Here is a 12,913-nt window from a genome sequence, read left to right on the forward strand (position 1 = left end):
CTGCACAAAAAACAGGCGGGAAAATTAGAAAAGAAAAATGTGGGGCTTTTGGAGGTGTATCCGCTGCTTTCAGGCGGCGACTGGGCTCTCCAAGCGTTTTTTGTGCTACTTTATGGAAGCTCATGAATAAGTGTCATGTGCACAATTTTCGACTATTGGAGAAGGAGAGGCGAAGAAACCTGTGAATTGTCCCACCTCCAGAATAAAACGAATGTCAGCCTGTCTGTGCACACAATTTATTGGAGTTGCAGATTATTACTGCACTGCGCCAAATAGAAAGACAATTTGGCAGTTCTTTTGTTTCAATACAAACCCCGGTAACATTAGACTGCGGACTCTGAGGCCGCCGCCAGATTCTTGCAGCAGGCGCTTGGTTCTCAGGGTTTAACACTTCCACGCGCGTTAGCAGCGGCACAGGCAGCACCCGGCAAATGGAAGTATGACACTCGTGAATGTGGCAATTATACTGTGTCATAGAATCTTTGGGGCCGAACATTCTCTAGTTCCCTGGTGGTCTAGTGGTTAGGATTCGGCGCTCTCACCGCCGCGGCCCGGGTTCGATTCCCGGTCAGGGAATTGCATTTTCCTTTCCCCTCATCACCATGTTAATATTTTTTAAAGTGCCATCCTTTAAAGGATCGAATATTTTTAATGTGTGCCATTAATTTCTTCCTTGCAACTCCAGCGAACCTGGTCTTCTGCTGCTGTTAATGGAAATTGCCACCCTACCATTTTGCATTTTTGTCCAATCGCCTCTACACAGTACATACTCACAGCACTAATCTGCTATTGTTGGTGTGAGTCAGCTGGTAGGACAGAGTTAAAAATACAAATAACACTAAACTACAAGCTATTATTCAATTGGACAGGGCATTTCCTGCAAATTCCAAATGTTAATTTATTACATTTGTCTTTTATCTCCTTCGCATGAATTGTCTGTTAATGTGTTATTTTTACTTGTCAGTTATGTCACTTGAAATTTTCAGTTATTTTTGTGTTCATTTGCAACAAACGACTTATTTCCCTACACCCGACCATATTTATTTATGTTTCATACTATAATAAAATGACACCATAGCTAGATCCATAGAATTAGCACGGAAGCTGGCCATTCAACCCATTGCGGCTGTGCTGGCCCACTCACTACCACTGCCCTGCCTTTCCCCAAAACGTTGTAACCGGTTCCTTTACACATAATGACCCAATTCCCTTTTGAAAGCCTCAATTGACCCTGCCTCCACCGTACTCTCAGGTAGCTAAGATGCTAACAATCTTAGCTGGTTTGATGTGTGAAAAGGATTTTCCTCATGTCTCCATTGCTTCTTTTGCCAATTACCTTAAATCTGTGCCGTCTGGTTCTCAATCCTATCACCAATGGGAAATTCCCTATCTATGATGCATTGACCTCTAATGATTTGGAGTTTCCTCTCAGCTTTCTCCAATGAAAACAGTCCAACTTCTCCATTTTGTCTCATAATGTGTCCCATCTCCTACAATCCCCCTAATCTCCCCACCTACCCTTTTTTTTGGACACTAAGGGCAATTTAGCATAGCCAATCCACTTAACCTGCACATCTTTGGACTGTGGGAGGAAACTGGAGCACCCGGAGGAAACCCATGCAGATGCGGGGAGAACATGCAGACTCGGCACAGACAATGACCCAAGCCAGGAATCAAACCTGTGAAGCAACTGTGCTAACAGTTTGGGGCCTAAATTAAATATCAGGAAGAGTTAGGTGTCGCTGAGGACCTGGGTTCGATCCCGGCCCTGGGTCACTGTCTGTGTGGAGTTTTCACATTCTCCCCGTGACTGCGTGGGTTTCACCCCCACAACCCAAAGATGTGCAGGGTAGGTGGATTGGCCATGATAAATTGCCCCTTAGTTGGAAAAAAAAATTATTGGGTACTCTAAAAAATCTTTTAAAGGAAGAGCAGGGCGTTTCCAGTGAATGCGTTGGGGTGCAGGCCAATTTGAGATGTTGCCATTTAAGGTAGCGAGGAAAAGATTCAGGTACTTGGGGATTCAGGTGACGAGGGAATGGGCTACAATGCACAGGTGGAATTTGACAACATTGGTGGAGGAGATTAGGGGGATTGTAAGAGATGGGACACATGACACCTGACACTGGCAAGGAGGGTGCAGGTGGTAAAGATAAATGTGCTACCAAGGCTCATGTTCGTTTTCCAGACCCTCCCGATCTTTCTCCCGAAGGCCTTCTTCCGGATATTGGAGAAAGTGATATCGGAGTTTATATGGGCGGGGAAGGTGCCGAGATAAAGAGGGCCTTGCTATAGAGGCAGAGGCAGAAAGGGGGCTTGGCACTCTTGAACCTGCTGCACCACTATTGGGCAGCGAACATGGAGAAGGTGAGGCGATGGTAGGGGGTGGAGAGAGGGGCAGAGTGGGTCAAAATAGAGGAGGAGTCCTGTAGAGGATCCAGTCTGGAGGCTCTGGTGTCAGCTCCACTGCTGCTAGCTTAAGTATACGGGGAGCCTGATGGTACAGTCGATAGTTAGGGTGTGGAATCAGCTGCGGGAACAGTTTAAGTTGGAGGAGATGTCAGTGTTCACACCACTGTGCGGAGACCATAGGTTAAAGCCGGGGGAGATGGATGGGATATATGGGAAGTGGAGGGAGGCAGGGCTGTTGATGGTGCAGATCTTGTATTTGTAAGGTAGGTTTGCAGGTCTGGATGAGTTGCGGGAGAGGTTTGAGATGCCGAGAGGGAGTGAATTTAGATACATGCAGGCAAAGGTCTTTGCATAAAATGGGGTGGAGGATGTTTCCCAGGTTGCCGAGGTACACCCTTTTGGAGCAACTGCTGCTCCCGGATGAATCGGGAGTTGGGGACTGAGGTGCGAGGCGATGAGTAGGGTGAATTCAACCACGTCCTGTGCAAGGATGAGCTTGATTCAGTTCAATGTGGTGCACAGTGCACCCAGGCGAAGATGAGTGGGCACTTTCAAGGGGTGGCTGATGAGTGTGAGAAGTGTGGGCGAGGGCGAACGAATAACACACGCATGATCTAGGATTGCGAGAAGTTGAAGAGTGACTGGGAAGTGGTGTTTGGGACGTGATCTAAACTTGTGGGGGTGGAGAACCTATTTCTTCATGCAATCACTCCTGGAGTGAATCATTCTTTCCACACAGTCTTACAAATAAACTAAAATATTGGGGTTTACGGTGTCGAGGACCCAGATTCGATCACTGCCCCAGGTCACTGTCTGTGTGGAGTTTGCATATTCTCCCTGTGTCTGTGTGGGCCTCACCCCCACAACCCAAAAATATGTGCAGGGTAGTGGATTGGCCACGCTAAATTGCCCCTTAATTAGATTTTTTAAAATGATTTAATTAATCATTTATTCATTTTACAACATTTAATTTGTTTGCATTATTCATGATAATGGAAGTGGGAGATATAATGACATCCCATCCTTTAATATGAAATTTGATTTGAAAACATAAACTGAATTTTGTATTTTCAAAATTTCTGATTAAATAGACTCATGATTGTCCAAACAATTTTTTTAAAAACTGTGGAAAACATAACAATAATTTTGATTAATGTTGTCATGTACAAAAATATCTACAAATAGTGTATTATTTTTGTAATTATACTTCAGGGTCCAGGGATGGGTGTAGCCTAGTGCTGAGTAACTTGATTCCTGTTGGAACTAACAGAATAGGTATTTTCCTTGATAATCTGGAATACAAATGGATTTAGTCCTTAGCACTCTGTTGTCGGTATGATTTGCACCAATTATTGCTGGCAATCTTGTAGTTGTGGCACTTTTGCTAGCTCAGTTATTCAAGGACCTAATTCCTTGGCCAGTTAAAGTCTAAAGAAAACCAAACATTTAGTTCTGCAGCGGTCACAAGGCCAGACAATGTTGCTGTGAAAATAGGCTCCGTATATGGAAGACAGTGAAAGAAACCGGACATGTAATCAGGAACCAAGTAACAAGGTCATAGCTGCCAAAGTTGCATGTGAACCATCAAAATCACATCTAAAGCCAAGAAGGTACCGGCTTGACTCCAGTTTAAGTTTTACAGCCACTTTGGAGCCACTCAGATGTAATATTTGCTCCAGAGTACATTCCTGTGGGCATCTTGACCTACACCTAAACTTAAGTATAGTATAATATGGCACTTTGGTGTTGATTCTAGTTTCCGTTGTTGTTTTTGGAGGGATGCAGAAAATTCTATTTGAGCAGCACCAAGCCAAATTGGTTTTGTTTAAATTATTTGCAAGAGTTGTATATTTTCTTGTTTCAGCTTTAAGTCTCAGATGTTGCTTAAACTGGAAAATTGTCATATTTTATGGGTAAGAAAGAAACAGTTCAGAGCAGTTTGCATTGAGTCATTGTGTCACGCATCAGATTCTCATTTGGTCACGAATCAGATTCTTGGACTACAGATGGGCACTGCGAACATCTGCATCACACTGGTTGTTGGTTCAGTTCAATTCCAACATGTACAGCCTACCATGTGCAATGAACGTCCTGCCAATGAAAAAGCCAATACCTCAGGTACATATGAGTTCTGGGCAGGTCAGATGGCATGTTCTCTGATGTGCAGTCTGCCCGACATGCGCAGTCAGAAAAGGAAAGAAAATTTGTTTCCAAGATCTTCATTATAATGTATGTATTAATATATACAAACCATTGACTAATTGGATTCATATTTCAATGCAGAAGTGACTTGCAATGCATTTAATCATCTTCTACAACTCTTGCAGATTGACATCTTATAAAAAAGCTTTACCCAAAAAATCCTAAATGTGCAGCTTACTATTTTGAACCCTTGTCCCTGCTACTCTTTTAATTTAAAGTAATTTTCCAGATTTACCTTTTGGATATAAGTTACTATCTTATAAGTCTCTAATTAGATTCCCTCTAATGGATTTTCCCCGTGATTTTATATTTAATTGAGAACAGTCAGGCTCAATAAAGAAAACCTACTCATAATACTCTTACATAAGTTTGTTTTAAAAAACGAAATCTCATTTTAGCAGACAACTTTGTTACTGTATCCCATAATCCCTTCACTGCCAGAAACAAATACTTGGGAATAAAGCACTATCTACAACTAGTCAACTCTGTACTATGTGTGCCAGCATAGCATTTTGATAAAAACATAAACTACTCATGGCAGCAGGCCTTAAAATTGGAAAAAGTGCTTTGAATTGACACTGATGTGTGCATTGTTTTGTAAGGAGATTGGTTCCACTTATTAGGACATAAATTGTTTATTAAAACATTCACAGAACATAATTTCAATTTTTAAATAGTTGCAATAAATTATTGTCCTGTGTTTCATTGCAGGATATGACAACTAAATGTTACTTACACTGCTGCAAAGTTTAACCTCTTCAAAAACAATGGCCTTGAAACTCGACGATGTTGCGGCCATTTAATTAAATGAGTGCCTCAGAGTTCAATATGGCTGTTGCCTTCTTTACGCTCATGCTGTGCCAGAGGCGTACTGCCCACCATATTAATTAGGGCTGCTCAGTGGACATCCAGAGGGCATGCCTGGCATTTGCCCCTTTGCTGAATTGGACTGTAAATGGTTGCCATGCAGGTTATAATCAATTTCTTCAGCTGCTGGAGGCTTCCACCTGAAAAGTAAGTTAAAATTTTCTTAGCAACAAAATACTGTGGATGCTGAAAATCTGAAATAAATATAGAAACTGTTGGAAAGCTTAGCAGGCCTGGCAGCATCTGTGGAGGGAGAAACTGGGTTAATGTTTTGAGTCTGCAAAGAAGCGCCATATTTGACTCAAAACATTAAGTTTGTTTCTCACTTTCCAGGTGCTGCCAGACCCACTGGGTATTTCCAGTGTTTTCTGCTTTTATTCAGATTTCCAATAGCCGCAGTATTTTCTTTTTATTTAAGGAATGTTGAAATTAGATATACCTCCTTCCATTTTAAAGGTTGTTTTTTAAAAATTCATCACTATTCCTTAGTTGAAGGAAGGACAGGCCACCAGACTTGGTTTCTGCCAATGCAAGCACTCAGCCAGCCATTCAGAGACGCACAAGCTGGCTGCAATCTTGACCCATTTTTGTGGAAAAATGTCTCCCCCATTGACATATGAAACCCTACAAAACAGCATTGAGGAAACTTGGATACTCATGGCATCATGTTTCAAGGGAGATTCCCATTTCTCTTCAGCAGAAATCTGCAGAGCTGAATCCCTTCCTTTTTACAATGGGAAAGACTTCTACAACAACCAGAGGCGTGAGTGGAATAGCAACACTAAATAAAGTGAAAAGAAGAGAACACAGAGGTTGCTTGTCTCATATTTCAGACTCAGTAACAGTGCCGTTGATTTTCACTCATTTGAAATTTACAGTGGGTATATGCCAAAGGCAGAAACATGGTGGCGCAGATAGAACATGCCTCATGTGAAAAGTTGCCTCCGCTACAGTCTTGATCTTGAAATATAGGGTGACATGGTGGTGCAATGGCTAGCACTGTGGCCTCAAGCCGCTGAGGACCCGGGTTCGATCCTGGTCCCGGGTCACTGCCCATGTGGAGATTGCACATTCTCCCGATGTCTGCGTGTGTCTCACCCCCACAACCCAAAAATATGTGTAGGATAGATGGATTGGCCATGCTAAATTACCCCTTAATTGGAAAGAAAATTGGGTATTCTAAATTTATTTTTAAAAATATTTTTTTAAAGCACTGCAGCCTACGGCGCTGAGGGCCTGGGTTCGAATCCCAGCCCTGGGACACTGCCTGTGTAGAGTTTGCACGTTCTCCCCGTGTCTGCGTGGATTTCACCCCCACAACCCAAAGATGTGTACATTAGGTGGACTGGCCATGCTAAATTGCCCCTGAATTGGAAAAAAAAATAATTGGGTACTCTAAAAAAAAAATTTTTTTAATGATTGTTTCCAACAACTTTCCCATGACAGATGTCAAGTTAACTGGCCTATAGTTTCCTGTTAAAAAAAGATATATATATTTTTTAAAAAGATCTTGCAATATATATTCATACTGCATTTCCACTATTCAGTGTAACCATTGAACTATAATCAAATGTGATTTTTAAAAAAATAACCATTTAGATCTTTTTTCTTTCTGATGATGAACAACTGAAGATATTTACAAAAAGGTTACCAGATTGTTACCCAGTACCTGAAACTAATTTTGGGGGTAGATTTCTTATAGTATTACAGAGGATGTTCAATAACCAGCACATTTTTTGTAAAACCAGTGTATATTTATAAACATTTAATGCATATGAGTTACAGAATGCAGGTAAATAAGCAAATGTGTCATTTTGTATTGTATCATCTCCTGCATACAGTAAACTTATTTATTACCACTGTCTTCTCCACACAGCAGAGAATTCAAGTGCAACATATTAACTAGTGTTTCATCTCTACACAAGTACTCACTTTTGATCTTATGAATAAACATATTCTCACCTCATATTTTACATTTTACTTAACTGAGTGAATAAGTTGCATTTGGGACAGAGCTCAAAATTAAATGCCATTTGCTTAGCCTTGGGCCAGTATATTTAGCAACAGATTAGTGACAGTGGGAATGTGACTGAATAAAAGGGCAAAGGAACACATCTTGAGGATGATCTAAGATTGTACTTGCATATCTTGGAAGCTTCTCATACCAGCTTTTTCTCATTACAATTGTCTCCCATACACAAACCTCAAAGCATGGACACATTAAAAAAAAAAAATTCTAGAATTATGGCAGACCTCAGTCTTCAGCTCTGGACTATTCTGTTTCATCAAGTACTTTGCCTTATGCCTAGGGTCCAGCATTAACTAGGTCTACTTACCTTGGAGAACTCCAGTTGGCTACAGACAGAATTTATTTGATCCAGAAAAAATGCCGTTGGCATAAATTCTGATCTGTTAGTTCCAAGTTAGGCTTTACTGGACACATCATTTCACAATGTCTGTATGTTTTTGCATAGTTTCCATGTCAACCACAAGCAAATGATGCAACTTCAGCTTACTTAAGAATTATTGTGTGACAACATTTACCGGTTCACCTAATAATTAATATTTTAATAACTTTCATGTTTCACGTAAGAATTAGGGGACCCTCTTCTCCAAAAGAATTATCCTGCAGCAACAATTGAGAACTTTTATTAATCTAGCATTAATTCTAAGCACGCTAACATTTGGAAGGTGAAACTAAAATGCAATGAAAGTAAATTTACTGGCAGAATTCTATTTGCTTTACTATATCAACAACAATGTTTTAAAAATCCACCTTTTGGTATTTTGTTTGACTGTCATGAATTGGAAATTTCACTGATGAATAAATTTGTATGCCTAATTGTCGTCCTTTTCATTGCATGTATGTGTTAGTATGATATAAGTTAGAAGGATCACGGGGGGGAATGATGGGAGGAATGATCTTGTATGTTACATTTAAAGCAGATAATTAAAATAAAAGAGTGCTTGAGAAGTTCCAAAGAAAAGTGGTGATGAGCCTTTGGGATCCCAGGTACCACTGTATTAACTTAAACCTTCAAGGCGGAATGAATTTTGACAACAGATCGTTAACTATACTCTAAGAAATTGCATTATAATGGATGAAGAAGGCAAAGTACAGTACATAAAATTAATGGGGATCACATGACATGAGCTCCTGCTCCCTTATCCATGTGAGATTGTGGTATAGAGGAAGTGGTACGTGGGAGGTCAGAATGCACAGAGCTGTAAGTGACAGGAATGATATTCATAATCACCAAGTCTGACCTAGATTTTAATCTGACTTAAAGAAATGGAGTTATATTAATTTTCAGGAATTATATTAATATAGGCCACATTTTAAACCAATATGAAGGGTTGCCATTCTAACTGCCTGTAGTATATTTGGAGAAGAACAAATAGAATTCTGCTCACTTTATTTTCAGTTTTGTTAATGTTCGATTAACGCAGTTATATATTTAGAATCTGGGCAAACAGATTTTGGACTTGGATAAGCAAAATATGCACAATGTACAGGTGGTCAAAAAGGTTTAACATCGGGTACTGTAAATGTTGTTTTGCTCTTCAGTTTTCTAATACCAAGCCTTTCATTGTATTGCATGGACTGTCCAGAACTTTAAAAACGAGCCCTTTTCTAATCCAGCCAGAAAATACAGTTCCAAAAGTATTGCCATGTATGCCCCAAGTGTACTTGCAATGGGATGGGTGTCCAGTCTGCTGCTGACCATTTCCAAACCAAATAAACGTCAACATCTGTTCAACATTCAGAACCAGAGGCACAACGGTGGGAGAATGCTTACTCAGCATTACTGTTTTTGATGCTAAAGGTATGTATGTGCGATTCCTAAATTTCAGTCTGTTTCATCCAGGCGTTTGCTTTTGACGGCGATTGACCATTTCACCTGAAAAAATGCAGAGAATCCCACGGGAGAAAATTAGCGATCAGAAGCTTCAACCTTTGCGCAATTTGAATCGTTCCACTATCACACCAAACATTTCAGCTACAATGTTCATGTTGCAGGAGGAAGTCTCAAAAGGGAAAAAGTGTGCTTTGCATCCCCCCAAAAAACCTTGCCCCATTTGTAGAAGGCATGCTGCAATCAATCGCAAGAGAAGGTCCTTTAAGCGAGATGCTTCCAAAATCAACGAGAGATCTTTCACTCATCTGTTGTGTGGTGGTCAACTTGCTGGAGACATGAGAAGGCGGTTTGTTTTCTGCTTGCTCGGCTGCGATGGGCGTCAGTTGGAGATACAGCTCTTCAGGGTGTTGTAGTTGATTGCTGACAGTTTGCGTAAACAAAATAGTCAATATTGGGGTACTTAAAAGCAGCAAGCTCCCGAATCAAATGGCTGTCGACTTGCTGGTAACAGTACTGGTGGCTCTTGCAGTGGGTTATCAGCCAAGGTCCTGCAGAGAGCAAGTTTTTCAAGCGATTACATTATTGTTCTCACCATTTTTTGCTCGAGCTGTCAAACAGTTCAAAAAGCAGGGAGCTGGGCGACAGGTTTGCAGTCAGTCAGGTGCAATGGCGGGAAGGGGGCGGCGGCTGGGCTTGCGCCGGCCCCGCTGTGACTGTCTGTCCCTCCTCCTGCCCCAGGCCAGGGGGACGGGAGTCAGAGGGAGAGGCACTGGCCGCGGGGGGGGGGGGGGGGACTCGGTCCTTCCTCACTCCCTTCAGAAGGCTCCTATCTCGGTGCCCCAGGGTCTGTAAGGTTTGCCGCCCGCGCTGCCGCTGGCCTGCGGGACGGCAGCGATGCCCGGCGGGCTGAGGGCTACGCCGCCCGGCGTCAGCACAGCGGCTGCGGCGGGGAAGGTGCCCAGGGACAGCGGGAAGGTGTGGGCGGCGGCGGCCGCGGCGTGCACGGTGGCGGAGAGGGAGAGGAGGGAGGTGGAGAGCGGGGCTATGCGGCCGATCATGCCGGCCCCGCCGCCCGGGTGAGCCGCGGCCGCCGCCGCCAGGGTGGCAGTGAGCAGGGCAGAGCCTCCTGCTGGAGCCGGGACCGCGGTACCTGCTGGGTGCAGCTCGGAGGCCGAGGCCAGCAGCCTGTCGCTGGAGAGCCCGTGATGATGCAGCAAGGCGGAGGGTAGCTGGTGGAAAGCGGCGGCCCAGTGCTGCTGGTGAGGCTGCTGCTGCTGCTGGGAGTGCTGGAGCCTCTGCTGCTGCTGGTGATGGTGGTGGTGGTGGTGATGGTGGTGATGAGCCACTGACGAGGTCATGACTGCCGCTTCCCGTTGAGAGGCGTAAGTGTTGAGGTGAGAGACCAGGCGGAGCCGCAGAGGGTCCGAGGTGTCCAGCCCTTCCACCGAGCTCAGGTACCGGGCCACCTCAGCCAGGCACTCCCGGAAACCGATACTCATGAAGTCCATGGCGAGGGCGTGAGCGTCCAGAAACCCTGCAGAGCGAAACATAACCGGGAGAGCCAGTTAAAGGGATGCAGTCCAAGGGAGACTCGGAATATTGTACACATGCACTGTTAATATGAGAGTAACATTGCTAATATCCCAAAGCTTGGACAACAGCATTGAGGGTTGCAAGTTGGCGGGCGGGCGGGGGGGGGATGCTGGTTTGCGAACATTTAGCGGTTCAATTTAAAGCGTGCATTCATTGATTTTATTGATCACCTTTTGGGTGCAGCGCCAGCGGCAAGTATTTGTAAATAAATTCTATCTGACCATTTAAACATTCACATCTCGCTGCGACGGTGAGCTGAAGGGTGAAATAGGTTAAAGCCATTGAATTATTTGCAGCAAATCGTCTCTTGCTGGGCGGGCGGAGAAGGAAGGGTCTGTTCTGGATCTTGGACAGATGGATTCGCGGTGAGACAGCTCTGTGCCTCCCCGTGTGAACATTAGATGGCAGCGCGGAGACATTACTGGAAGGGCCCTGTTGGTGTAGCTGTGTTTGTTTTGTTTCCCTGGGCAGGTCTGACTGCTTTCGGCGAGCGAGTGAGAGAGAGAGAGAAAAAAAGCCCAAACAATCTCCGCATGCGGCTCCCTGGTTTCACAAAGCACTCGCTCCCGCAGTGTTAGGAAAGCAAACAGAAGCCGGGGTCAAGTGCTGCCTTTGTCCCGCCGGCTCTTTCCCACGAGCTCAATGATGCTATTAGCATTTGCACTGCTCTCAGCCCGGGCCCGCCCACAATTGTCAATGTGATGTTTGCTTAGGGCTCCCTCTTCAAATCGCCTCTGAAGAGACGCTCAATTAACTCCTTACCTTTACCTCCGGTCGCCCGAAGCATCTTTAAATGGTCCACTGTCATCTGAAGTATTTCCGCTTTCTCCAACTTGGCCGAACCCTTGAGAAAGCAAGAACATTGTAGCAATGATTCTGCCCAACTCTCTTTCACATCTAAAATCTGGCGATGTTAGCATTGTCCTCAAACGGTCAGTGCAGTATTTAATTTCAGATCCGCAGCGGAGGTAGTGTAACACCGCGTCACTGATTAAACCATTATCAATGTATAATCAGTTTATGGCTTTTATACGGTGGCGGTTGCAAGTAACATTTTGAAAGCTTTTTTGACGAATCGAGCACACACACACACAAAAATGACCATCGAGTACCTGTTTCTCAAAAGCAGTTGGGACTAGTCGACGCAGCTCTGACAAACTATTGTTGATACGATCTCTTCGTCTCTTCTCAATAATCTAGGAGACAGTGAGTTGTACAGTCATGGGCAGGTTAAATATTTTCAGCAATAATGGTGTGCAGTGATAGATAAAGCAAGAACTCACCCCTCTTCTTTTCTTTCTGGCCATAATTTGGGAGGTTGTACACGGGGAGCCAGCTCTTATGAGTGCATTGTTTCCCTGGCTGTTGAAACAAAAAGTCGGCATCGTCAGTCTAATTCTCGTTCTAGACGAACCAAAAGTAACGCAGTAATAGGAGTTAACAGGTGTCACACAAGTACGCGCTGTACTGAGTTGTAAACGACCCCTAAACTCACCCTCCGTAGTTACTTTCGCTTCCTACGTCTATCGTTTCATCAATATCGCTATCTGAAGAGCTCTCTTCACAAGGGCGCTTCATTGCCGCGGGAGCGGAAGAAATCTCTGCAGTTGTCGGCGCTTTGGATTTTCAAGAGGGGTCTTTGAGCTCAAACCACAGATCCAGCGCGCTGCTGGCAGCCTGAACTCAGTCTAATGCTCTTTCCCACGGTATAAGCTATATCAATGTTGCAATGTGTGGCTCTGCTCTCCACCTCCCCCCCCCCCCCCCCCCCCCCCCCAGCTCTGAGTGACAGGCCGCCCAAAGGAGCCTCCTTCTCCATTGGTGGAAACATAGGATGACGTTCCCTCCGTACGTCAAACACGCGGGTCGAGGAAAGCGTGGGAAACTGAGTACAGAGCTCACTGCAAAAGGAATGGGCTGTTAGAGAACTGCCAAACTGGGAGGGGAAACAGCTCCCTGTCATGCTCACAGATGTTGCA

At 44.1% G+C, this 12,913-nt stretch overlaps 1 protein-coding gene and 1 non-coding gene across 3 annotated transcripts; one reads left to right on the forward strand and one right to left on the reverse strand.

The window, feature by feature from the left end:
• The first annotated feature begins 504 nt into the window (after positions 1-504).
• On the forward strand, positions 505-576 carry trnae-cuc (transfer RNA glutamic acid (anticodon CUC)). The gene has a single exon. It is a non-coding gene; the product is annotated as a tRNA-Glu (tRNA).
• A 6,655-nt stretch (positions 577-7,231) lies between these two features.
• hey2 (hes-related family bHLH transcription factor with YRPW motif 2) lies at positions 7,232-12,685 on the reverse strand. Of its 2 annotated transcripts, XM_072499265.1 has the most exons (6): positions 12,430-12,685; positions 12,218-12,296; positions 12,047-12,130; positions 11,697-11,778; positions 10,492-10,875; positions 7,232-9,889 (listed from the first exon to the last, which is right to left on the reverse strand). In XM_072499265.1, the coding sequence occupies exons 1-6, from the start codon at positions 12,510-12,512 to the stop codon at positions 9,741-9,743; spliced, it is 861 nt and encodes a 286-aa protein (XP_072355366.1). In that variant the 5' UTR covers positions 12,513-12,685; the 3' UTR covers positions 7,232-9,740. The 2 variants fall into 2 exon arrangements, with proteins under 2 accessions (XP_072355366.1, XP_072355365.1); XM_072499264.1 differs by having other exon boundaries at positions 7,232-10,875.
• Positions 12,686-12,913: the final 228 nt, after the last annotated feature.

The sequence above is a fragment of the Scyliorhinus torazame genome, chromosome 4, assembly GCF_047496885.1.
Source record: "Scyliorhinus torazame isolate Kashiwa2021f chromosome 4, sScyTor2.1, whole genome shotgun sequence".
Lineage (NCBI taxonomy): Eukaryota > Metazoa > Chordata > Chondrichthyes > Carcharhiniformes > Scyliorhinidae > Scyliorhinus > Scyliorhinus torazame.

Coding starts and splice junctions, on each gene's coding strand:
- hey2 (XM_072499264.1), bottom strand. CDS start 12,512: ATGAAGCGCCCTTGTGAAGAGAGCTCTTCAGATAGCGATATTGATGAA. Junction 12,297..12,429: donor AGCGAAAGTAACTACGGAGG/GTGAGTTTAGGG, acceptor TTGTTTCAACAG/CCAGGGAAACAATGCACTCA. Junction 11,779..12,046: donor CAACTGCTTTTGAGAAACAG/GTACTCGATGGT, acceptor TGCTTTCTCAAG/GGTTCGGCCAAGTTGGAGAA.